Genomic DNA, 26,987 nt, shown 5'->3' with positions numbered 1-26,987 from the left:
TTTGAAATGGTTTGGGCACATGGAGAGAATGAGTGAGAAAAGATTGACCAAGAGGATATATGTGTCGGAGGTGGAGGGAACGAGGAGAAGTGGGAGACCAAATTGGAGGTGGAAAGACGGAGTGAAAAAGATTTTGTGTGATCGGGGCCTGAACATGGAGGAGGGTGAAAGGAGGGCAAGGAATAGAGTGAATTGGATCGATGTGGTATACCGGGGTTGACGTGCTGTCAGTGGATTGAATCAGGGCATATGAAGCGCCTGGGGTAAACCATGGAAAGCTGTGTAGGGATGTCTATTTTGCGTGTGTGGACGTATGTATATACATGTGTATGGGGGTCATTTCTTGGGCCATTTCTTTCGTCTGTTTCCGTGCGCTACCTCGCAAACGCGGGAGACAGCGACAAAGCAAGAAAAAAATATATATATATTTATATATATATATATATATATATATATATATATATATATATATATATATATATATATATAAATAACACTTTCCCGTTTTCCAATTATAGAAGTATCTTTAGTATTAAGAGATGGGGCCCCAAGAGTATAATACTCCCTCCAACCACCCTAAATAGACTGCAGACCTGCTCCTCTCTCCAAAACCCTTGCTCACCTCCCTAACGACTTCATCCATGAGCAAATTAAACACCCCTTTTGCAGACCCACCTTCACCTGGTACCACTCACCCTCCACTCACAAGCGCGTCTTACTCTCTTGATAAAAGCTCCTCACTGCTTCTAATAGCTTCCCTCCTACACCATATACACGTGTAGAATTCAAGGAATTCCAGCAGATCTGCTCATCCAATATGAGCCCAAGACTTGACCCACTTGCCTTTTGCTGAAGTGTTCGTTCTCTTACCTCGTTTATGGATATTAGTTTGGTCTCAGCTCTCAAGAACTAGCTGACCACACAATACTCGGCAAACCTCTGCGTCACATGACAACTGTGTGGTCGTTGGCAACTCAGGGATGAGCCTTTGTGATGTCTGTTTCTTTCCGAACTCTGTTGGGCTTTGGAAAAAAACTTTCTATCTCCTCAGGTCATTCGCAGCAGATACAACTTGCACTTTTTCAAAGGCCTGGTCGTCCACCGACTACAAATCTCTTAGATGATCTTTCCTCTTCTGTCTTTATTTCTCTTTATTTCTAGCCCATTCTATTACTCTTTAGAAGCTTGTCCTCAAGAACTTTTGTTCATGACCGAATTGAAAATCGTGATTGATTCTGCTTCGGAACCTCAGAGACAATTTGAAAAGGCCGTTATGGCTGCATCTGAGGCAGTGAAGATTCTTTAATAAAGGCGATAGAGTGTTAGGTCATAACAAAAGTGTCCAATTCTGCTCGTGGTAATCTTTTGTATGAGAGCGTCTTATAAAGCTGTAGATCCCAGCTCTTGGTTAATCAATACAGGACCATTCTCTCACCGAAGCGAGGAAGGATATCCAAGAATTGGCGCTGCTCACCCTTTTATTTCTTTAGTGCCCAAGATTCTAATAATCACGTTACTGATATGTTAACACCCTGATTCATTTCTCACGAATAATTTTCTCCTTCTCTTTCTCAAACCAGCTGCCATTTTCTTCCTTTCTTTTTTCTCATGATGCTACTTCCTCTCTCAATCAGATCCTCATTTTCATCATTTTCGCCTTTTCACACAAGTATTTCTTCATCTTACATGAATTCTCCATTAGACTGTAGAAAAGGTTTTCCCAGCTCTTGAAGGCGAGAGGATTTCATTTCTTTTTTGGCGCCCTGATAATGAAGACTGTCGGGTGTTCATTAATAGAGTTATTACTAACTCTACTAAAATCATGTTGCATTCGAAGGAAGGGTGATAGCGTGTGTCGCTTGGTGATGTGGCTATCATTTCTTCCAACAGATACACCCAACAGGTTCAATTCATGGATACGTCACTCTCGACTCCCTGAATGTAAAAAGCAGTAGTCACCCTCCTAAAATTTGAAAGTGACTCATTTATGCAAACATCATCTTTCTTTTATCTGTCTGCCTTTGAAATACGCAGCTGCCACCCGTCCACCTCCAACCAGGTCCACAGGTCAATAATGCTCGCCTTGCTACTCTCCAGCTCCTCCTCCTCCTCCTCCTCCTCCTCCTCCTCCTCCACCTCCTCCCACTCCCCTTCCTCCTCCTCCTCCTCTACTAACATCTGAGTCCGTCACATGTTAAAGGTTAGTGAGCGAGTACATTTTATTATTCATTTAAATTGCAGCGATGTAGAACTTCGATCTCCTAACAACAGCCATGTCTACTCTCTCTCTCTCTCTCTCTCTCTCTCTCTCTCTCTCTCTCTCTCTCTCTGCTAACCTTTTTAGTCTTGGAAAAAACCCCATAAATATCTCCATTAAAATCCATCACCAAAGGAGAAGCATTTTCAATTTACGAGATGGGTTAAATTCTAAGCTTAACTATTTTGTCATGGGTATAACCCAGGCAAATTCCAAACTTGAGTTAGGGACTCTATTCTTTCCAACATTTCGCTACTAGGGAACAACTGTGTAGAGTCTATGATCAAGACTTATCAAGTGATGACCCAAGATGAGGTTGCAAACTCATCCTTAGCCCCTGACGACGGACGGACGATTAGAACAGACAAAAGTGGTCCCTTAGTGTCTGCAGAGCCACTCAGCTGACGTTTTAGATTATATGGAGAAGTAGAGACACCAGGACGCTAGGATGTGTATCATTATTCAAGTAATTAAGATATCTCTGTTAAATGGCGCCATAAGAGTTTTCTATATAAATCATTCCTCATGAGAGAGTATATTACGAGTGAGTTGTTTTACGTCGATGTGGATAATGTATTATACGAAATGTGTGAGTGCCAGATTGTAGTACTTCTGGGGTTTAGCTGAGGCACAGTAATGAATAAGTACTTGTGGACGCAGCGCTGGATACAACCGTTATGTTAGCTGAATATGAGGAGGAAATGGACAGGATGGTAAGCTGCTACAGTGATGTGTGGAGTAAGAGGATAATTTGAGAGAGAGTGGGTAGGAGCAAGGTTCATGTCCTCGAAAGAAATGGGCAATCCGAGCGTTAATGATAGTCCAAATGACAAAGAACTCTCTGTGAAATACGCGAGGTATTAGATGGCGGTGGTTGATATGAATAAAATTTAGGAAACAGACGTTGAGAACAGAGTAATGTTAGTAAAGGTGAAGGACCTCGGACACAGCGTAGGTAGGTCAGGGAAATGGGGTGTGTGTGTGTAAAATACGGAGCACTTTATCCACCTCCCATGTTTGGATGACGAACATAAGCTTTCCTTGATACAGCTGCACTAACCATGAAGGCAGAAGAAATATCTGATTTGCATAGTATCGTAGGAATCTATAAAACAGATAGAATAATGGATGTAAGACAGATATGCTTAGAAGTCGTATGGAACTATGGTCATAGAGAACAAAGTTAGACATGATAATGTGGCTGAAAGTACGAGAAGTAACTGATTTGCATAGTCTTGTAGGAATTACGAAAATATATAAGATAAAACGCAGATGTAACACAGATATGCTTAGAAGTCGTATGGAACTTTGGCCATTAAGAACAAAGTTAGACATGATAATATGGCTGAAAGCACGACGGACGAGGGAGTACGCATACATGAGTTAGAAGCTTTTATGTATGTTGCCTAAAGATGGGCTGTAGATTATCTCCACTACACAACGCTGATAATTTCCTAGTTAGACGAACAGACTATGGAATGATTTTTGATAGTACGACACTAACATGATAGGCATTTGCAACGAACCCTAGAGTACAGACGTTTTTCATACGATATTTGAATAAAAGGAGAAAAAAACAGAAGCAATAGGAATGTGATCAAATTTGTATATGGAAAGAGTTACCGTCATGAAACGCATGAAGAAAGTGCACAGATAAAGAGGTAAAGCTAGGCATTCTAGGGTTTGTAGGGATGGAACAAAGATGATGCAAAGATGACGGGAAGGGGAATCCCGAGAATAAAAGAATGCCAGAGAGGTGTCCCAGTAGTAGAGTGGAGAGAAACAGGTTATCAAAAAGATACAGAAAATGTTTCAGTAGTATAACAAGAAAAAAGAACGAATTATGTAATTGAGAAGTGAAAAAACATCTCTTACCATTAGTCTGGGTAGAATATACACATTTTCAAATACGACAATAGAAGCATCAGAACAAGGGGAAAATATTTACATTCGTTTGAAAGAAGGATAGAGTAGGGAAAGATGTGGTTGAAAAGCATGCTACTGGGAAAAAGGGGGAACTTATGAGAGGGAAAGAGAGTTAAAAAAAAGAGTGATCAAGTGCTCTTGATCACTTTGAAAAACAGGAAAGAAAAGAGAACCTGTGACCGCGTCAGAAGGAGATGAAAAGTTGTCGGAACAGTAAAAATGAAAATGAATTTCGTGTGTAAAGTGGCTCATAATGAGTACCAGCGAAAAATCTCAAGATATTCTAAGAGAGGTGGTGGCAAGCGGATTTTTCAAAAGGAGATGGCAAGCGGATTCTACGAGAGAAAGTAGCAAGCGGTGCGAAGAAAGAGTAGATAATGGACATGGATCGAGATAAAAGTATGCTAAAGTTTCTCTGTACAACAAAAGGTTGACATATGGAGCTGCGAGAAATACTGAGGTACGACTCAGTGAAGCATAAAGAAAAATTATCAAAAAAATGCGTCACCGGTTTATTTCAGTAATACAGAAACAGTAAAATACATTTTCATGACAGAACGAATGAGGAAAGTTTTCTTTCAACATATATATATATATATATATATATATATATATATATATATATATATATATATATATATATATATATATATATATATATATATATCCTCTGGAGATAACGCATTGCTTCGTTGATTCTTTATCCTTCAACAGAGGTCAGCACACACGAGCGTAATGGGATGATTGGCCTTATTCTTGGAAAAGAATATACGTAAGTGCGACACAGCAATTTTGTGTGGATTACACCCAGAGCATCTGCCACCCAGGTATTGCAAAAGTCTTCAGCTGTTGGGCGCGTCCACGAAGTTATAATTCCTGGTGTAGATCAGAACACAATGCCAAATTATCTTCTGATTCGATCGGCAAATGTTTATACGTAGTTGTAAATTCGTTGTTAGACTTTTATACTTATATCCCTTAATTCAGTCAAGATTCTGTATCTGTTTTCTCACGATCTTTATTATGATTATTATGCCAACCTATTCGTTCTTCCCTTCAAGCCACTTTTCCACATTCCTCCTCCTGTTATTACCCCTTCCTTCCTCCACTATACTCGCCAATTTTCTCGTCATCTCTCTCTCCTCATATGCGTCCTCCCTGCCTCTGACATCGTTCCCTTCCTCCTACCGTTTCCCTTTCTTTCTGCTGCTCTTCTAACTTCCTTCCCTTTCTTCCATTTTGTTTCTTCCTTCCTTCTCTTAATCTCCTCTCTTTTTCCTCGATCCTGCTAGACTCTCCTCTACCTTTGCCCCCTCTCGTGTTTTCCTCTTTTGTCTCAGAATCTTTTCTGATCCATCTATCTTTCTCTCTTCTCAATCTCATCCCTTTTCCTTCACTCTCTCCCACCTGTCTCATCTCCCACATTAACTCGCCCCCTCCCGGCAGGTTTCGCGTCGACACTGGAGCATATCCTGCAACACAACTCTTCCGTCAACATGTATATGTTCATCGGCGGCACCAACTTCGGTTTCATGGCCGGAGCCAACACTCTGGACATCTGGCCTCACTACGCTCCTGATGTCTCGTCTTACGGTGAGTCGTGGCTCTTCATTCACTCACCATTCCTTAGATTCTCCCTTCTATGATAGATCTATCGCTTCCTCATAACGCAATCGACACCATCTCCTTTAAGTCCTAAATTTTCGTTCCAACACCACAGTCTCACACATCTTCCCCGGTGAGCCATAGCCCTTTGTTCCCTCATATTCTACGGTAAGTCTCGAGCTTTTGCTTCTTTACCAATCACCACCAGCTTTATAGTAAGCCGCGGTCCTTTGTTCCATCATGTAATAACAGCATAATTTCGAAGTACATTTTTGTCTACTTCTTTTACCAAGGAAAACCAAGGAATTCAAACATTTGAAGACCACCGGGTACTTTCGAGGCTGTTCGTGATAGTAAAAGCAGAAAGACATACTGATGATTCAGAGAGAAAAACCTGCAAACTGTTTCATGTGACTACGGCTAAAGTAATGTTAATTGTGAACGTGAAGCAAAGTATTCATCAAGTTTGTTCTTAAACGTATCTTTAGTACTACTTTCCACCACTCTTATCGATAAATCATTCCATTTGTTAAGACTTCTGTTGAAGGAAAAGTATTTCGCCTTATTCGAGGTAAATCGGTGACCCACGAGTTTGCACTCAGTACGACGAGTGCAATCAGACGAATCAAGCCTTAAGCAGATTGGTGAATCAAGATTATCAAGTCATATGTAGTCGTGTGTAGCTTCTTATCTGCCATGTTTTCCTCCTCAGGCTCTATTCCTTTCAACTGTATCAGGTCTCGTGACACATAAATCAAGAATAATAAGGGAAGAGATTGAGTCGTTCCAGGTGAAAGTTGGTCTGCAGCAGAGGTGTGTGATGTCGCCATGTCTGTTTAACTTCTTAATGGATTGGGTGGTGAGCGAGGTAAATGTAAGAGTTCTGGAGATAAGGTCGAGTATGCAGTTTGCTGGGGGTGCGGGAGGGCCTGGGTAGTGACTCAGTTGTTGTTTGCTGATGACACAGCACTGGTGGCAGATTTGAGTTAGAAACTGCAGGGGTTGGTGACTGAGTTTGGGAGAATGCGTGAAAGGCGGAAATGAGAATGAATGTGACTAAAAGAAAAGATATTATAGGTTTAGGAGGGCAGAGTGACAGGTTAGTTGAGGCATGAGTTTGAATGGAAACAAATGAAGAAAGTGTAGTATATATATATATATATATATATATATATATATATATATATCGTATATTTTCTATTATACTTCGTCGCTGTCTCCCGCGACAGCTAGGTAGCGCAAGAAAACAGATGAAAGAATGGCCCAACCCACCCACATACATATGTATATACATACACGTCTACACATGCACATATACATACCTATACATTTCAAAGTATACATATATATACATACACAGACATATACATATATATACATTTACATAATTCATACTTGCTGCCTTTATTCATTCCCGTCGCCATCAGGCAACACATGAAATAACAACCCCCTCCTCCCGCATGCGCGCGAGGTATCGCTAGGAAAAGACAACAAAGGCCACATTCGTTCACACTCAGTCTCTAGTTGTCATGTATAGTGCACCGAAACCAAAGCTCCTTTTCCACATCCAGACCCCACAAAACTTTCCATGGTTTACCCCAGACGCTTCACATGCCCAGGTTCAATCCATTGACAGCACGTCGACCCCGGTTTACCACATCGTTCCAATTCACTCTCTTACTTGCACGCCTTTCATCCTCCTGCATGTTCAGGCCCTGATCACCCAAAATCTTTTACACTCCATGTTTCCACCTCCAATTTTGTCTCCCACTTCTCGTTCCCTCCACATCTGACACATATATCCTCTTTGTCAATCTTTCCTCACTCATTCTCTCCATGTGGACAAACCATTTCAAAACACCCTCTTCTGCTCTCTCAACCAACACTCTTTCTATTACCACACATCTCTCTCACCCTTTCAGTGCTTACTCGATCAAACCACCTCACAAGACATATTGTCCTCAAGCATCTCATTTCCAGCACATCCACCCTCCTCCGCACAACTCTATCAATGGCCCAAGCCTCACAACCATATAACATTGTTGGAACCACTATTCCCTCAAACATACCCAATTTTGCTTTCCGAGATAATGATCTCGCCTTCCACACGTTTTTCAACGCTCCTAGAACTTTTGCCCCCTCCCGTACCCTGTGACTCACTTCCGCTTCCATGGTCCCATCCGCTGCCAAACCCACTTCCAGATATCTGAAATACTTCACTTCCTCCAGTTTTTCTCCATTTAAACTTACCTCCCAATTGACTTGTCCCTCAACCCTACTATACCTAATAACCTTGTTGTTATTCACATTTACTCTCAGCTTTCTTTCACACACTTTACCAAACTCATTCACCAGCTTCTGCAGTTTCTCACCCGAATCAGCCACTAGTGCTGTATCATGAGCGAACAATAACTGACTCATTTCCCAAGCCCTCTCATCCACAACAGACTCCATACTTGCCCCTCTCTCCAAAACTTTTGCTTTTACCTCCCTAACAATCCCATCCATAAACAAATCAAATAACCATGGAGACATCACGCACCCGTGCCGCAAACCGACATTCACTGAGAACTAATCACTTTCCTCTCTTCCTACTCGTACACATGCCTTACATCCTCGTTAAAATCTTTTCACTGCTTCTAGCAACTTTCCTGCCACACCATATATTCTTAATACCTTCCACAATGCATCTCTGTCAACTCTAACATATGCCTTCTCCAGATCCATAAATTTCACATACAAATCCATTTGCTTTTCTAAGTATTTCTCACATACATTCTTCAAAGCAAACACCTGATCCACACATCCTCTACCACTTCTGAAACCACACTGCTCTTCCCCAATCTGATGCTCTGTACATGTTTTCACCCTCTCAGTCAATACCCTCCCATATAATTTCCCAGGAATACTCAACAAACTTATACCTGTGTAATGTGAGCACTCACCTGTATCCCCTTAGCCTTTGTACAGTAGCACTATGCATGTATTCCTCCAATCCTCAGGCACCTCACCATGAGTCATACATACATTGAATATCCTTACCAACCAGTCAACAACACAGTCACTCCCTTTTTTGATAAATACCACTGCAATACCATCCAAACCCGCTGCCTTGCCGGCTTTCATCTTCCGCAACGCTTTTACTACCTCTTCTCTGTTAACCAAATCATTCTTCCTAACTCTCTCACTTCGCACACCACCTCGAACAAAACACCCTATATCTGCCACTCTATCATCTAACACATTCAACAAACCTTTAAAATACTCACTCCATCTCCTCACATCACCACTACTTGTTATTACCTCCCCATTAACCCCCTTCACCGATGTTCCCATTTGTTCTCCTTTCTTACGTACTTTATTTACCTCCTTCCAAAACATCTTTTTATCCTCCCCAAAATTTAATGATACTCTCTTACCCCAACTCTCATTTGCCCTCTTTTTCGCCTCTTGCACCTTTCTCTTGACATCCTGCCTCTTCCATTTATACATCTCCATTTATACCCGCTCTTCTGAAGATTATACTGTTCCTTAACAACCTCGTTATCTGAACGCTGGACCTGAGCATTGGATAAGGTTTGCCTGTATTGTTGTTACTCAGTCCTTTGGTCACATCATCTTCCTCCACCACCAGAGGTCGTGATGATATGCTATGCTGCTCGGAAAAGTTTTATAAAAGTTTCAGGGTTCCGTTACTTAATTACTCTCACAACTCTTTAGGGACTATATACCGTAACATTATAAGGTCCCACACCTGCGTTCTTGCCCTGACGAAGTCTCACCCATTTTCTCTCTTCAACGCTGAGTTTCAAAGTATCCAAAGATGTATAGAGGAAAGTAAACACCAACAGGACTTATGACCCTTTCGATGCTGTTAGGCATAACTGATGAGATCTGACACAGAGAGTTTCGTACTCTGCGATTAATAAAAACGAACAGAATGGAATTAGAGAAAAATTATTACATCTCCAGAGTTTTAAACAATTTTAGCCATGGACTTGAAGAGAGTTATGTGTGAACTCCATTTCCAAAATCATCTCTGGTGTTACTTTTAGCTAATATTGTTGGTAGATCGTTCCACGTGCTAGAAATCGTGTTCAAGAAACGTAATTAGCCTCATTCGAAGTAAGATTTTGCTCCCTGAGTTGTATGCATTACTAAAAGTGAAACCAAACTGATCTAGCCTTAAAATAGCTGCCTAGATCAAGAGTGGTGAAGCCTTTTACTATTTTGAGTGCGTTATCAAATCATATCTTAACACTCCTTTTCTAAGCTAAATAAGTTTAGGTTCTCCAGATGGCCATTATCAGATTCATTTTTCAGTCCAGGAAACATCATGATAACTTTCCGCTGTATTCCCTCAACTATGTCCCGGTATTCAATGTAAGGGAGCACCAGCGAATTATAAAGAGTGAGGATAGATATCTCGTACTTTAATTCGAATTCCATGCATATGAAATGTAGAATTTTCTTCTCCTTTTCCCCACTGCCACAACTTACTTTATCTCTGCACCGCTACTTTGCCATAGGTCATCGGACAACATCATACCCTTGGCTTTTTCCTCATGAAATTTTGTTGCTTAATAGAATTCATATTGTAATTTGCCTTTTCGTTTTCCATGACGATGTGGAAAATTTACACTTAAAGATAATCATCTTTCATGTGGTTACACATTCCCCGAGTCTCTCAGATTATCCAGAATGAACATATGTTTTCCAATGCTCCTTTCTCCTTTCTAACTATACATACGAATATATATAGCCTTCTTTCCTTCCCCTTTGTTCTTAATTCAGCAACATTCCTCTCATTTCCAAAAAATTGGACTGAGCCCTCGAAAACGCTTCACTCTCCCTCTCACTAATGCCTGAATCCCTTGACAAAGATGACCAACTAAGTATTCGAAAACCACTTCCCTAAATTCCACCTTTGTTAAGATCTGACACAGCTAACCACTTTTTTTTTCTGTGCTCATCACTTAACCAGCCTCCCCTCGTCCTCTCCCCACTATCAACACATTTCAGCCTGTCACGCACATTTGATCTAAAATGAAAAATGTCCCACTTTCATTTGCAGTTGGTGAGACTCTATATTAAGAAATAAATTAAAGTCTCTCGACATCATTTCATGTGCATACCAACTAATGCTTGACTAATACTGGATGTAAATTTGATACAAAATTCCTCCTCTTGCAGTAAACGTTGCTCCTGCATGATACACCATACTAACCCATATATTCACTGTCACTTAACATACTCACAGTGCTCTCTTGCTCTCCTTCAGCACACCCACAATAAACTCCCTTCGTCAGCTCAGAGCCGAAGGGACTATTGGCCATGGTGCAGCGAGCTTTGTAGCCTGTCAGTGGTTAGGAGTCCTACGATGAGATCGATGCGCTCTCCACACACTCACGCACACACTTCACAAGGGCAGTGGCGACCTCTCAAAGACTGGTCTGACAAAACACAAGCCTCAGGCATCGTCAACACAGGCCGCGGGTATGTTTATCTACTCCTCTGTGAAGAGAGACGAGGTAGCTCCTGGCTAGAAACGTTAGTCCACGGACTCGATGGCATTGTCCACAATGTGACTAATAGGTTTTCTCAGAGGGCCACAGTGCACTCACGCTGTCTCAATACTCTTTCTCTTCCCTTTTTTTGTGCCTCTCGCAGCAGTCTGTATTTCAGTGCGAATCTTGCCAGCAACCACCTCATATAATCTCTTTAGTGTTAACTTACACTTTGCTAATTCTCTTAAATCCACACGTCCTCACTGATATTCTACACTTCATCTCTGCCTCTTTCACCATCATCACTGTCTCCTTCAAACACATTCGTCCACTAAGGAAGTCTTCAAGTCTTGTTATGGTCAGTAGCTTTCCACCTTCAGTATTGCAGTCAACTCTTAGTCAGTTCTTTTCTTCTGTGGTCATTATTTAGCCAGTATTATCTGACTTTCCGAATAACTTAAGTATATTTGTTTATGTACACGCAACCTTTGTATGTTGATATTGAGAGTATGTACACGTAACGTTTGTATACTAACATTGAGAGTATGTACACGTAACTTTTGTATACTAACATTGAGAGTATGTACACGCAATTTTTGTATACTAATATTGAGAGTATGTACACGTAACTTTTGTATATTAGTATTGAGAGTACTCTTACTATGCCAGAGCCGGGAACTGGAAGCCTTTAGCTGTCTCCTCCTATGATGTTTAAGCTCATAGAGAAATAATTTCTTCCCCTCGCTGCTTAGTGCTCTCAAAATAATAACCTTTTTGTGCCACTCCAGCCAGCATAAGTTAGGACTTTCCACTTAGATACTAGCATTCTGTGACTATGATGAATCATCATATCTCATTAACCACACATTTCTAATTACCTTCAGTGAGATTTTTATACAGTGGTAGAATTATTGAAACCTAACTAGATTATATGCAAACTTGTTACAGTGCTGCTGTAGGCCAGTCCGGGTTATGGGCCCCACAATGTAGTGTTGTTACAATGTTACAGGCCATCCACAGTGTTCTTACAGATAAGCCTGGGATACGCCCCCCCCCCCCCCCACACACACACACTACAGAAGGACGGTCTCCATGTGTTTCAACCTGTTGCCGTCGTTGTTTATCATACTTCGTCCCCTATATCTAGAAAACGAAAAAAAAAAAAATAAGAAAATATCACCCGTTACTCTTTTGGTAGATTTGGTTATTCATACGAGAGTAATTTTATTTTCTTCAGAGGAGAGAAAACTTGAAAGAAATCATTATCAGAATGGCATGTACTTCATCTAACTTATGTGACATTCTTACTTTAAATGATTGCGTATGGAGATATAGGTGAGGCCCATAAGCTTGTGTTTAGTAGTTGTTTTGATACGTAAGAAAAGTCCCTCTCCACTGTCGATCAGCTTCTTGGTGGCTCTTCTGTGTTACATTATGAGTCTTGGCCCAGAGATTATCCCATAAAGATAACTACCAACGTCTGTATTTCGTATTTGGCATCTACTAGTTAAGCAGTTTGATTTGCTTTAAGAGCGAATGCTTGGATGATCATATCGTACTTAAATAAATACTCATGCTGTCCCTATTTCTAACCAGTGGCATTACTCGTAAATATCAGGGCATCACTCCGAATTTTTGTATGACAATGTCTTTGGTGCTGCGAATCTATGAATCAATATGTAGAGAATCCGCTAACTTTGCTTTGCGGTGTGCTGTTCCCGGACGCTGTGCTCCGTTCATCAAAAACTGCTCAGAGATGACACATGGCCCTTGAATGTTGAGAGAGAGAGAGAGAGAGAGAGAGAGAGAGAGAGAGAGAGAGAGAGAGAGAGAGAGAGAGAGAGAGAGAGAGAGAGAGAGAGAGAGAGAGAGAGAGAGAGAGAGAGAGAGAGAGAGAGAGAGAGAGAGAGAGAGAGAGAGAGAGAGAACGTTCATATACTCTAATCCACGTGTTATTCATACTCTTTTCCTTTTGCACCTCTCCCACAGACTACGACGCCCCGCTGACAGAGTCCGGTGACTACACGGATAAGTACACATTCGCTAAGGAGATCATAGCCAGATACAACCCTCTGGAAGGCATAGGTGAGGCCCAAGGAGGTTATCGGGGTCTGGAGAAGCCTGGGTCTAGGTAGGCAGGCGTCTAAGAGGATAAGGTTGTGGGAAGGGAGGAGAGGGCAAAAGATGAGTCATAGACTTTACAGGTTACAAAAGATGAGGATAAAGGATAGAAGATTGGAAAGGTTAAATTCAGGGGGAACTAAAGAAGGTAAGACCTAAGGTTAAAGGACTCGCGACAGTGGTGAAGATGTAACCCGCAGAGCTGACACCTAGTCACCAAGAGCCCTTTAGTCTGGCTGTGAGATGGTTTGAGAGACAAAAAGAAGGCACCAGAGATTTATCTAGCGTATCTGCACAAATGTATAGCACATTTGGTGAAATTGTGTCACGACCATTAGCCTCATGTGGGCCAAAACTTTTTGAGTATTGTGTTTATGTCTTTTCTAGATATCCCATAGTTTTCTAAAACGTACTCTCCATTCCACTTAAATGATGTTAGATGTAGTATCTTCCACTATGAAGGCACTTATGAACTTATCATTCAGTTCGTCACATCATTCTTCCATTATCCTAAACAATTTTTCCCTGTGAATCCTATAGCCTGATTTGCTGATCATTAAGTGACAACTGACTCCTAAGGAATTTATGTGAGTTTCAAATCTTCTCATTTCTCGTTCATGCTCTTTTCAAATACTCGATGTTCCTCGTTTCCCATCCTGGTGTATTCGTTCCTTGTTCAATAATACCTTACAAACTTTGACTGGTTGGAGTGCCGTCTTTATCTTCGCTGCACATCTCGAAGCTCCTTTGCTCTTTGATAACTTTTATTAAAAAAGCATTTCCTTTTTCTTACGATTCCCTCTGTATTCAAAACTAGAGGCGGCATCCACGGTCCTACTACTTTACTATAGATTTCACCAAACCTCACACCATAAAGCTCTGCTCCCCGGCCACTGATCTCCATTTCCCAAATGATGTTACTATAGAAATTGTTGAGGTTTCTGTAGCCTCCACGATTATACTTCTTTATGTTTTATCCCACCTCTCTCTCTCTCTCTCTCTCTCTCTCTCTCTCTCTCTCTCTCTCTCTCTCTCTCTCTCTCTCTCTCTCTCTCTCTCTCTCTCTCTCTCTCTCTCTCTCTCTCTCTCTCTCTCTGTGTGTGTGTGTGCGTGAGTGCGTTTGAGAGGGAGGATCTCGGGGTAAAATCCACAGTCCAGACAACAGGTCAACGTGCCCTTTGGTTCAGCCACGGTTGGATAAAAAAACCATAGTATAGGTATTTAATCAACGTAGGCCCGTGTGGCTGGAAGATTCATGAGGGCCCCTTGTTGGGCCTCGTGGTCAGAACCTATAGATAATACGGTAAATTTTTGTAGAGCATCTGTAAAACATGAAACACCTCGGGGAAGCCCCACACATTATGGATAATAATCCGAAACACGAAGACTGTGCAGCGGTTGTTGCACAACTCTCATATATATAACCCTGCATGGTACAGATGACGTACTGCTGGGAGAACACCTTATCACCCATCTAGACCGCTGCCACTATACTGTTATGTACAGATCAGACTATCACATTATGTTTAGAATCTTTGCATGGATGCTTTGTCTCCAGCACAACGGTGTGTTGCTGTATACATCATGACTGATGATTCTGCTGCCCTTCGTTCTAGTAATTACAGATGTTATTTGCCATTGTGTTAGATATTACGGTGCCCGTCCTAAAAGATAGTCAGGAAAATCAGTTGGCTTCAGTGATGCTTATATTTCACCGTACCATGAAGTGAGTTGACCCACTGTGTGTGCATCCGTCCCTATCAGTGGATCATCCAGACCCGCCGGTGGAGCATGTGAAGCTGGTCTACCCGTCCTGCCCCGTCACCCAGGCGCTTCCCCTGTCCACACTGCTGGCCCAGGTAAGGTCCTCCCACACTGCTGACCCAGGTGCGTGCCTCCCACACTGCCGGTCCAGGTACGTTCCTCCCACTCTGCTGGCCTAGGTACGTTCCTCCCCCATTGCTGGCTCTGGTACGTTCCTCCCACACTGCTGGCTCAAGTACGTTCCTTCAACTGTGCTGGTCCAGGTACGTTCCTCCCACACTGCTGCCCAGGTACATTCCTTCCACGCTGTTGGCTCTGGTACGTTCTTCCCACACAACTGGCCCAGGTTCGTTCCTCCTACACCGCTGGCTCAGGTACGTTCTTCCCACACTGCTGGCCCAGGTACGTTCCTCCCACACTGCTGGCTCAGGAACGCTCCTGCCAAACTGCTGTTCCAGGTATGTCCCTCCCACACAACTGACCCACAAACGTTCCCTCCACAATATAGACTCAGGAGGGACACGCACATTAAGGTTCACGCCCAAGAAAGAAAATGGCTTCAAAACTGATGTCTGTATCACTGGGTGTTAAAGTCTCTGGATTAAAGCACTTTTATGGAGACTGAAATATTCAAAAAGCAATGAAGGCATATAAAGGTGATATATATTACGTGTACGTGATATATCTGATTAACCGCCCCCCCCCCCCTCCCCATCCAATTTCTGATCGCTGTTTCCCAAGTTAGCAAGGTAGCTCCTAGAACAGATGAAGAAAGGCTGCATTCGCTAGCATCCATTTTCTAGCCGTCATTAGCAATGCATCAGAGTCCAACCTCCCCCTATCATCCATAAACAGGTCTCACAGACCTTTTCATGATTTCTCTAGGCCGCTACATATTCCCTGGCTCCATCCATTGACAGCACGTCGACTCCTGTATACCACATCGTTCCAATTTACTCAACCCCATGCACGCCCCTAACTTTCCTGCACATATTCGTAAGACCTTCCACAAGGTAACTCTATGAACCGTATCACATGCTTTCTTCAGATCCCTAATTGCCACAAACAGATACTTATATTTCTCTATGTATTTTTCACACATATTTTTTTAATGATAAACACTTGATCCACATATCCTGTACCACTTGTGAATTTTGGATGAGCATCCCTGGCTTCCTTGGCCTATGTTTCGATGGTTACATATGCCATCATCAGAGCCTATAAAGAAAGAAAACTATGCATGTAATATCTACGTTATTAGTTTCTGTTCAAAGTATATAGTCTAAGATTTTACCTTAAAAGTACGTATCATAAAAACCCAACCTGACATGAATAATAGAGATTGAGTAAGGAAAAACTGATAATGACTAAAAAAAATCTACCTTATCTGAAATACATTAAAACGTGACATATGAACTTTAACAAGAGTAATATTTCCTAGTAGAAATTAAAAGTCTACAAAAACTTTTGAATATCCTAACGTTAAAGCAAACAAGTTGCAATACAGTTACAAGAGAGAATTTTCCATGTATTAATTTATGTATGAACGTTTGTGCAGCATATACATACATATATACATGTATACATACATATATATACATACATACATACATAAATACATACATACATACATACATACATACATACATAAATACATACATACATATGCTCCACAAATATTCATACATAAATATATACATGCGAAATTCTTTCTTGAAAATTAAATGGACCAACACTGACACAGCACTTGACGAACCCCTTGTCAGAAACAAGATAGAAGGTGGCGTGCAGATGCATACAAATTAGGAAGGGTACACACATGACTGACTGTCTGAGGACGGATCAGGTGCAGCGTCATGGGAGACTAACCCCAGGTAGTCAGGGAAATACTCGGTAGCAATACGATCCATTTATGAGACTCGTAGAAGATAACTTTTCAGTTATGATGAGTAAGGCTGAACTATGCAATGAATTAGCAACACCATGGGTTAAGCTGCACGACCCAGAAGAAATACGGAGTGGTGGAAGCCTGCCAATATTCCTGTTATGGCTGGCCTGATAAGAAGTTTGTTTTTTTACTCAAGAATATCGTGGACTCATTGAATGACTCAGGTTATAAAAAAAAAGAAAGATACGCATTCTGTCCACTTCTTCATGAAGCTCGAAAGTCGTACCGTCACATTCGAAGGATGTATCGTCGTGCCCAAGGGTCGTGCCGTCGTGTTAAGTGGTAGCACTTTCGTGCTTAAGAGTCATACCGTCGTGTTCAGGGGTAGTGCATATCTTCGGGCTTAAGAGTAGCACTGTGGTGCCAAGAGCACTACTAAGATAAGCAAATTTTTCACTCCTCTTCAACTATCTCTTTCCCTCTCTTCTCACTCTTTCCCTTACACGCTCATGCTCGAAGGATGTATCGTCGTGCCCAAGGGTCGTGCCGTCGTGTTAAGTGGTAGCACATTCGTGCTTAAGAGTCATACCGTCGTATTCAGGGGTAGTGTATATCTTCGGGCTCAAGAGTCGCACTGTGGTGCCTAAAGCACAATAAATTAGGTAAATTTTTCTCTCCTCTTCAATTATCTATCTCCATCTCCTCTCACTTTTTCCCTTACACTTCTCCCCTTTCCTTTTCGTTCCCCTCTGATCTTTTTACCATTGACTTTCTTTGATTCTTCTGTCTTACACGCCCACTATACTCTCTTTATCCCTTCCGTTCTTCCTCCCTCTTTATTCTTGAATTCTTCCCTCTCATATTTTCCTTGAATCTTATCTTCATTGCTCCTTCCATACACTTCCCTCTTCTCTTATTGCAGTCTCAAAATCCACGGCACTGGAGCCTTATACCATGGGACCCAGCTTCTTATTCTTATTTCTCTGTCATAGATCGCCTTAAATTTTCCACATGCAGCCGCGTTTAACTGTTTGCCATGAATGTCCCACGAGTCACAAACTCTGATGATGAGGAAGTGTTCCCTTGCGTCCATCTTCTAAACTTCTCTTGCTTAGCTATCAAGTGCATCCTCTTGTTCTAGTCTCTCTTCTGGTGTAGACTATGCTACCGTCGTCGTAACCTCGTCGTAAGTAGCGATCATGTCTCCCCTAACTTTTCTCTCTTCCAGTGAGAGTAGGTTAGGAACCTTATCAGTTCTTCATACATGTTACCACACAATTTTGGTTCCGGTATTCAGTTCCTTTGTACCCTCTCCAGCAAGTCTATGTGGCTCTTCAAGTGAGACGACCAGACTGATACTTCGTACTCCAGTTTCAGGAGAATGTACACCGTGTGTATCATTCTAAGCATCTTGCAGTTCATTAACTTAAAGACAATTTTGATCTGGCCTGTTATTGTGCAGGTGCTGTTGAGGACCAGTTTAGGGGTATTTTGCGTTTCTTATTGTATTTTGTGTTCCATCTTGAAATGATTCTCAAACTTTATTCGGTGAGCGAGCAATACATTTTGTCAAGCGAGAAGCAAAAATAGGTGACCAACGTATGGTTTCAAGATGGAGTACGAAGTTTCGGACTTCAGAAAGATTCTGAACAGATAAGCAAGCACGAGCGCAAGTTCAGAAGCACATCTTTTCAAAACACAAGAAGGGATACTATTTTGTCCATACGCCTTGCCTCTGTCATTGTATGTGGTGACAATACTGATAACCAGTGAACAGAGACGATAACGAATATATAGATGTCATTTCCGACAGATGATTTCTGCCAAAAGCCTTAATGCATACATGTGTACAAATTCCTCCCTGGAATTCACACATAAAGATCTTTAATCAAAAACAATTAGCTTACTTAAGCGAAGTTCAAGGTGAGAGTGGCCGCACATTATCGAGAACCTAGTCTGTCATACTAATGTCCTCAACGTTGACACCCACCCCCTACTCGCCTTCACGGTACATCCTCTGTTTTAAAGAACTGCAGAACACTGAAATGCTAGGTGTCGGAGGAAGACCATGTTAGCTTTACTGAAAATCAACTGATCCCATGAATCAATGATCCACACCACTGTACATGTCAGTGTTCATCAAGCAATGTTAGCGAAACAAAGCAGCAGCGAGGTGGGATTTGTTGATGAAAAGACACTTGAGGCATTTCCAACTCAGGGATCCAGGAACAGACAGGGAAGCGTTAGCAATGCAGCTGACTTACATGAGTGTTTTCATCATGTAGCATGAAACATGGATGCTTGTGATGCATTTGCAACTATGTCTTTAAACAACGTCATGTAGGTTGTCCAAGAGCATCAGCTCTGTTGTTTTGACCTGCGATACGTGAAGTAAGTGTGGTCACTTCATTACCGTACCAGGTTTCTTTCCAGGCTGATGTAAAGTATTATAGACACAGCTCCACGTTCACGATGAAAAGCTTTATATCTAATTGCATTCGGGTAAGCTCTTGCTAAGTCAATGAGAGGTATTGACATCCAGATCCAGGTCAGCGTTTGAGTGATTCCATCTTAGGTCTGGCTTTAATTCCAGCTCAGTAAGTCAAGTGGACCAGCTGCATTATCCTAATGCTCCTCTTCACTTGGAGTTGCTCCACCTGCAAGAATCAAATTAGCTTAAAAGGGATGGGTATTTCGGAAGAGTGAAATCTATCCACTATAGCATCCCGTCTTGACGGGTTAGCTGTCTTGTGTATCAGCATCGATGCGCGGTGTGGAGTACTCGTGTGGCTGGCGTATGTTCCTTCAACTTTACAACATTGGCGGAAAATTTGTTATTACAGGTATGCAAACGAAATAGGGACAAGTATCCAACAGGAAAATTTTACAGATAAAGTTATGATCTGTTGATTTCTTAGTGCAATTTGTTATCCTCTGGGAACAGTGGTATAACGCAAGGTAATAAGACTTTTCTCATACTGAACTAATCTCTTTAGGGGAGCGGGTCTCACATCAGAGGAAAGATAAGGAAACCTCATGAAGGAGGGAGGGGGGTAAGAGATCAGGGGGTTGGAGGGACAGGGGATAGGAGAACACTAGGGAGGCAATAGAAAACATACAAAGTAAGGGGAGAAAGATAGGACGCCAAGGGATAGATAAGAGAGGTAATGAAGTGTAATAGGCCACAGACGAAGAATGGAAGAAAGATACATCACAGGGAAAGCAGAAAACAAGATGAGGAAACTGGCTGGACGCTACAGGTCCCACATCACCACACTGTGTAGTAAGTCTTGTGCGATAATACGTTCCATACGAAAGAGCGATGAGGAAGTAAATACAAGGCTGAAAGATGTATTAGAAGAGTATGAAACCCAGTGGCTGAGACTAATAAAAAGAAATCACAGAAAATCTTCAAGTAATGTTTCAGATCATGTAGAAGTATTCGCTGACCACTTGTCTTCATCGTTGTATCGTCTATGCTATGAGAAATATGGACCTCAAAATCAGTAAGACACGGTGAAAAGGAACTAGAATAATAAAAGATGTATAAGATGACATGAAATGAATGTGTTCATGTCTATATTTCATATACCTCTTGAAAATGAAATGACTAGATACAGATCCCGTGTTGCCGCCTTAATGATGCACAGCTCTTGAGCTGGAGGCAACCAGGGATAGAAATAATCTTCCGCATATATTCATTTTGTAAAGACGATATCCTCTAATGCTTCAAGCTATGTACATATGTTCCGTTTATTAGAATAATTGAAACGATGGGACATACACTAATTATTCAAGTATGTTTAATGTGAAAAATTTATATTGAGCCTGACGAATCCCATATTACCTTACTTTGATGCGCAAGCTTTAGTTTCAAACAAATACACTTATCCTTCTCTCTCTCTCTCTCTCTCTCTCTCTCTCTCTCTCTCTCTCTCTCTCTCTCTCTCTCTCTCTCTCTCTCTCTCTCTCTCTCTCTCTCTCTCTCTCTCTCTCTCTCTCTCTCTCTCTCTCTCTCTCTCTCTCTCTCTCTCTCTCTCTCACGCATACACGCAGGCGCCAGTGATACAACATCACATAAATGGATACATATAAAGCAATCAATATCCATATAAACATAGGTCTGTACCGTACACGACTCTCAAGAAATATCCTTTATCTTGTGACCATCATACGTGTCTCCCTCAGTCACCGGGCACTAACCAAACTGAAATTCAAAGGCTCTTGACAAAACAGATATTAAAAAAAGGACATCTGTGACAAGGTGAAAAACTTAATCCATTAAAACATCACCAAAGTAAGAAAAAATGGATAATCCTTTTCTAACGACCAGATTCATCAATGGCTGCGCACCTCAAAATTCTGAGCGTTGTATCACCTGTAAACTTAGGAACTATAACATACTTTAAGAAACAAAGTCAAATTTGATTAATCATATCTAAAATCGGTATGAAATATATTCAGTTTGAAAAATTAGAATGATCTATTACTAATCATACCAAAATGTTCAATAGTCAATATCTATGACAAGTGTTCATGCAAATAACATAACCAAAACTTTGACTGATGATTCGTAAGTTTAACTCATTCAGTTTTCGAACCCTAAAACAAAATCATTCACCATCGTTTGAAAAAAATCAGTCATCCGTTCTCACGGAAACCAAAATCATCCTTTAGTTACTGTACTCATCCAGAGGACAAGACTGTAAGTCATCCACCGCGAATGAAAAGTGCAAAAGAAAGATTTCTGTCCGGCGTGAGGCGTTGAGGCATAATGGCAACACCGACAAGGCACGAATCTTTAGTCCCTCGCTGCATCTGATTGCCTCTGTCAGGATTAATTTCATTGTCACGATCCCCTTGAGGATCTCTTTGACTCGGGAAACATGAGACTTTCTCGCATCGATTCAAGGAGGATGTGTATTTCTTTTTCTTTTTTTTTTTTAATCCATACTGCTTCTCCTTTCTTTGTCTCCAGCAAGAGATGGAAGTGTCTGTGATTCGTAGCTCCCGCCAGAATTAAGGAGGCATGAAGGTTCTTGAGAGTGATGCTGGGGATACAAGAACATAAGGATAAGGAAACAGTTTAGAAGGCTTTCAGGGCCATCCAAAGCAGTTCCTATATACAATCAGTCTTTATCACTCTATTGTTTAGATCTAACGTGTATCTCAGTTTTGTTAGTGCCTTTATCTTATCACTGAGCAACTCATTCCATTCGACTACAGTTTTATATCCAATCTGATATTTCCCTTTACCCTTTTAAATCTAAATATTCCCTCAATCAAAGCTATTGTAGCGAACTCTTTCATGACCGCATAGTATCAATACCGTATCTACTTCCCCTTTATTCAGTCCTTTCATCACTACCACCCCGACTATATCGCTCCCTCATTCTACCCTTTCCAAAAGAAAATACACAGAATTTTTTCATTTGTCTTCATAGAGGACACTATTGAGAGTTAGTATTATTCAGTTTTCTATGTACTTTTAAAAGTATTTGTGCTCGCTCTGTTGTTCGGTGACCGCTACGGTACAGTAAAATCTAAGCGATGCTTCTCCACAGCTGTCTGGCGAATAATACTTCTAGATATAGCGGAAAATACTACACTGTTGTTGTGGTCCTTAACTTCTACAAGCCATTACTTTAAGATACTTTTCAAGTATCGTTCAGTAAATTTCCACCCCATCGAGTTTAAATCCAGTACCTTCCTTGACCTTCCTTATCCTTGATATCCCGTATCTTTCTGCTTCTAATTACATTTACCACTTTTCTGTCAGGTTCCTAGTTTATTTACGTTCTACAAACTGCCTTATCTCCATGTAGATGTGAGTTTCGACTTATCTGCAAGTCGTCGGCAAATTCATGTAGTTATACCTCATTTTCGTTATACTTGAAGATATATACCAGTTTATACAAATCTGCCACAATTATATATTGTATCAAACCACTATACACATCCGTCAGACACATTTGATACACATTAATCATATACATGCGTTATGAACATCCCCCAACAACATGTATCTCTACTCATCATCACCAGCTGTATAAAGGTTTTTTTTTCTAAACTCCTGGTAGCCGCTTTGTTACGGTCGATAAACATTACCGCGACTGTGACTGAACATGTGTTCGTGTTGGGGGACGCAAGACCAGGCAATATTGTGGCCGCCGACGCTCAGTATTCAATCTATCAGTGTTGGTTGGAATTCTGGTGGTCAGGTGCAATAGGTGTTATGCTATGTCTTGTTGGAGTTACTGATATGACTAGCACTTGACGGGAGATAGACATGTATCCAAATGTGTTCTAATATGTGTGAAGCTTACCAAGGGTTTTCCCCAGCACGAGAGCATTGAGAGCTTTGAAGGACCCCTCAGCATGGAGTTGCTGCCCATCAACAACCAGAGTGGCCAGGCATACGGGTACATCCTCTACACCACGAGAGCCTTCCTCGCTGCCACAAATTCCACCCTCAAGATCCGAGGGCACGTCAGGTCAGTCGAATACTTTCCGTTAACATCAAGTCAATGGACAGAGTCTAAAGTCAGGTTTAGATAATGGACATGTACCATATCTACGTCTAGTTACTAGATGCATCCCTGAGATCATGCCAGTTGAATATCTATAGATTTAATTGATCATTATCTACATAAAAGGCTCAGTTCAGACCACAGTAGATGTGTTAGGTGCCGGCAAGTCACTGTGAACATACTGTCAGTTTACTTGAAAAATGACTTAGGTCATATCTATATTTCCATCATTACAAATCCTGATGATATTTTCTGATATGGGAATTCATGAAATAACCTCCACAATGTAATAAAGTTCTTTTAGTGGATCTGTTGCTTTTGAAGTGCGGGAAAGATTATTTTTTTACCACTGTCAAATGTTCACCTTCATAGAGATATAAGAATCATTCATGCTTCGTAAGGCATTTACTGTGTATATCTTGGATATTTCCCCAATGGTTTACATATGTCATGAGGTAGTTTAAACCTGACAGTGACGAAATAAAAAAAAAAAGATTAATGACTATTACTTGGCATAATTGGAAACTGTGTTTTGAAAGATAATTCAAAGATGGGAGATGAGGAATTGTCGAAAGAAACGGGAGACACCAGCTTCTTGAAAAGTCTGTATTGATTTTATAGATACAAGCTGTGAACAATGCGTTGATAAGATGGTGAATCATGGCGAATCCCACAATGTGATGCAAGAGTAACAGGATAGTATAAAGAACATTTATGATTTTGGAATAAACATGAGGTAATATTGACAAAAGAGTATCGTGCAACTTTGCTCAAGTTGTCTGAAACTGGTTTAAGGTTCAAGTTACGGCAGAAAGAGGTGTTGCCACTTTTTTATGTATGTCAAACTAAAGAGTGATATTAGTAGGTGATAGATATAAGATAAAATTAGATATAAAATATCAGTATGCTGAATACAGATGATATGCTACGAGGTAAAATGCAGAACAGTCGGACATCAACGGAGGATATAGAACAGTCTGCAAGAAAAGGAGTGGAATGTAGGTAAGCAAAGAGGTCGTATTTGAGGGGACGATTCTTAGGGTAAGATAAGGCTGTATTGGGAAAGGCTTAGAGAGATAGAAATTTCAAATATCCTGATGAAAAATGTTAAATGGAAATTGTAGAATGGATACTGAAATATCGGAAAGTGTTAAAAGGCAGGAAAGTGAATGGAACTTTTATGGAAAGTCATAATGGGTAAAAATGTGAGTTCGCAAGTGTGAAGAAGGCTGTTAGAAGAAAACGTTCGACCTTCGCCCATGAATAGAAGTGAAAAGTATGTATGAAATGACAGGGAGAGTGGAGGCTAGATGTGGGTTTTGCAAGATTTAGCTGTCGAATGAGAACGGTTACCAAGGTGAGAAATGAGACACGAAAGAGGGTTATGAAAGATAAGAGAAAAAGTTGGATGGATTCCTGGAATGGGATGAACATTAGAAGGGACTGGCTGAGAAAGGAGACGATGATGTTTACAAGGTGAAGAAAGCAAGAGTTCAAGGTTGAGTTGGGAGGATGGAGTCTTTCAGGGGTACATGGCTGGGTACAGTAATAGTGCATTAAAGTGGACGTGGGATTGAGGGAGTACTTGGAGTAGAGTGATAGCATGTAGGAGTGAACGGAGTTGTGCAAAGACATGGATGATTGGGAGACATTCTGCGTAAATCACCTGGCTGGATAGTCGATGACATAAGACTAAATTTGGGAGGACGTGGAAAAGACAGGAAACTGAAGACTTCATGATCTGATATCTATTTTTCTTGTGAAGGACAGGAACTGTAACCTACAGACTCCCAAGCTATATAAATGAAGACCAAGCATAGTAAAGCTGAAGGTTTCTTCCCACTCACCACTCTATCCAGCACATCTGCTTGGAGAAAAACAGCTTGGAGAGAAAATGGAGAGAAGACGCAAAGAGGGAGATTACATAGGAAATGATTGATAGAAATCACCCTGTAATCTGGTTTCAGACGTCGGATGTCCCGAAGGACATAAACCAATTCCTTGTAAAGAAGGATGTTAAGATACATGTACATTATATTGTCATCTGCGAAATAAGCTTATCAGGGACGATAAGTACTCGCTGGTTAATACCATGATGAAAGGTAAGTCCAGCCGTATTTTCTAAGAAGATTTGATGGCACTTTATTCCAGGATTCTATCACTCTATTCCTGAAGATTCTTTTGTTCACGTCTTTACTACAAACAGGTAGAATGATACGAAATTCACCATAAAAAGAATATCACTGGGACACGCAGTTAGGTTGAGAATTTGTTTTATTCATTTTTGTTTCCATCTCCTTAATAAAGAAACTTCAGGAACAAGCGAACAATGGCTTCATTTGCACACACACCCAGTATCACCTTGTCATGCATAACGCACCGAATCACAGCCAGTCATCCACAGCAAGACCTGAGAGTGTATTTGGTTATCTACCTTGATCCTTTCTTAAGCTTTGCTTCAGCCCATTGAGAGCTCGTCGCCCATATAGATCAAATACATTTTATCTCATTCGCGCCTCACACTATCTTGAATGTTCAGGCCCAGATACCCAAAAGCTTCCTTCGCTCCACCCATCCATCCCCTTCTTGGTCTCCCTTCCCCCATCCTCCCTCCACATCTGGGCCGTATATCCTCGTAGTCATTGCTCTCTATGTGTTTGAACTGTTCCGGGAGTGGTCTATGTGACTACAGCCACCTTTGACGAGGTCTCTTACCTTTGCTTCATCCCATGTGTACAGAGAAAGTAGAGGATAGATATAATTCCTCTTACTACCCGCTACAACTGAAATAATCTTGAGAAAGCTTAATGACTACAAGGCTATAAATGGTCTGTTGTAACTAGAATCTGCCTGCTATGGGCAGGTAAGTCTTCTATTATTTGAAGAATCATTCTTGAATTCAACATCGCACGCTCATGAAGACATTTCATGTGCATGTGGAGATTCATTCAAGTCTGCTGCTGTTGTACTTTCATGACTAATAGATTCTGATGTATATCATATTTACAAATGATAACTGGTTTCAGTTTTGGCAAAATATTCTGTGTACGCATTTCTTGAATTCCTTGATGACTTTCCACAAACGTCTACTAAGAGATGGGTGGGTTTTATCATGCATCTATTCGTTTTCCATTTCAGTGCGGTTGATTAAAAGTATTCGTTCCATCATTTGATTTCGATACATTTATTTCCTTCAAAAAGGCACCTAACATTCAATTTCAGATATGATTTAGATATAAGTTACTTAACACTGACTTCCTGAATTAAAATCACATTCAAAATACAAGAGTAGATTACCTCATATCATGGTGAGGCGTAGAGGACTTTGCAGTGTATGGTTTTAGCATGGAAAGCGTGCCTGGGGAAAAATATTACTCCCCATTTATATA

At 41.0% G+C, this 26,987-nt stretch overlaps 1 protein-coding gene across 1 annotated transcript in view; it reads left to right on the top strand.

Annotated features, from left to right (window-relative positions):
• The window catches only part of LOC139749917 (beta-galactosidase-1-like protein 2), a 73,686-nt gene that overhangs the window by 37,916 nt on the left and 8,783 nt on the right, over window positions 1–26,987 (top strand). Inside the window, exons 7-10 of the mRNA XM_071664331.1 lie at window positions 5,630–5,776; window positions 13,285–13,380; window positions 15,181–15,275; window positions 23,411–23,562. Coding sequence (XP_071520432.1) covers window positions 5,630–5,776; window positions 13,285–13,380; window positions 15,181–15,275; window positions 23,411–23,562 — 490 coding nt within the window. The remainder of the gene's footprint in view (window positions 1–5,629; window positions 5,777–13,284; window positions 13,381–15,180; window positions 15,276–23,410; window positions 23,563–26,987) is intronic.

Source organism: Panulirus ornatus, chromosome 8 (assembly GCF_036320965.1).
Source record: "Panulirus ornatus isolate Po-2019 chromosome 8, ASM3632096v1, whole genome shotgun sequence".
Lineage (NCBI taxonomy): Eukaryota > Metazoa > Arthropoda > Malacostraca > Decapoda > Palinuridae > Panulirus > Panulirus ornatus.
The sequence above is the reverse complement of the archived record's forward strand: the minus strand, read 5'-3'. Positions and strand labels throughout refer to the sequence as shown.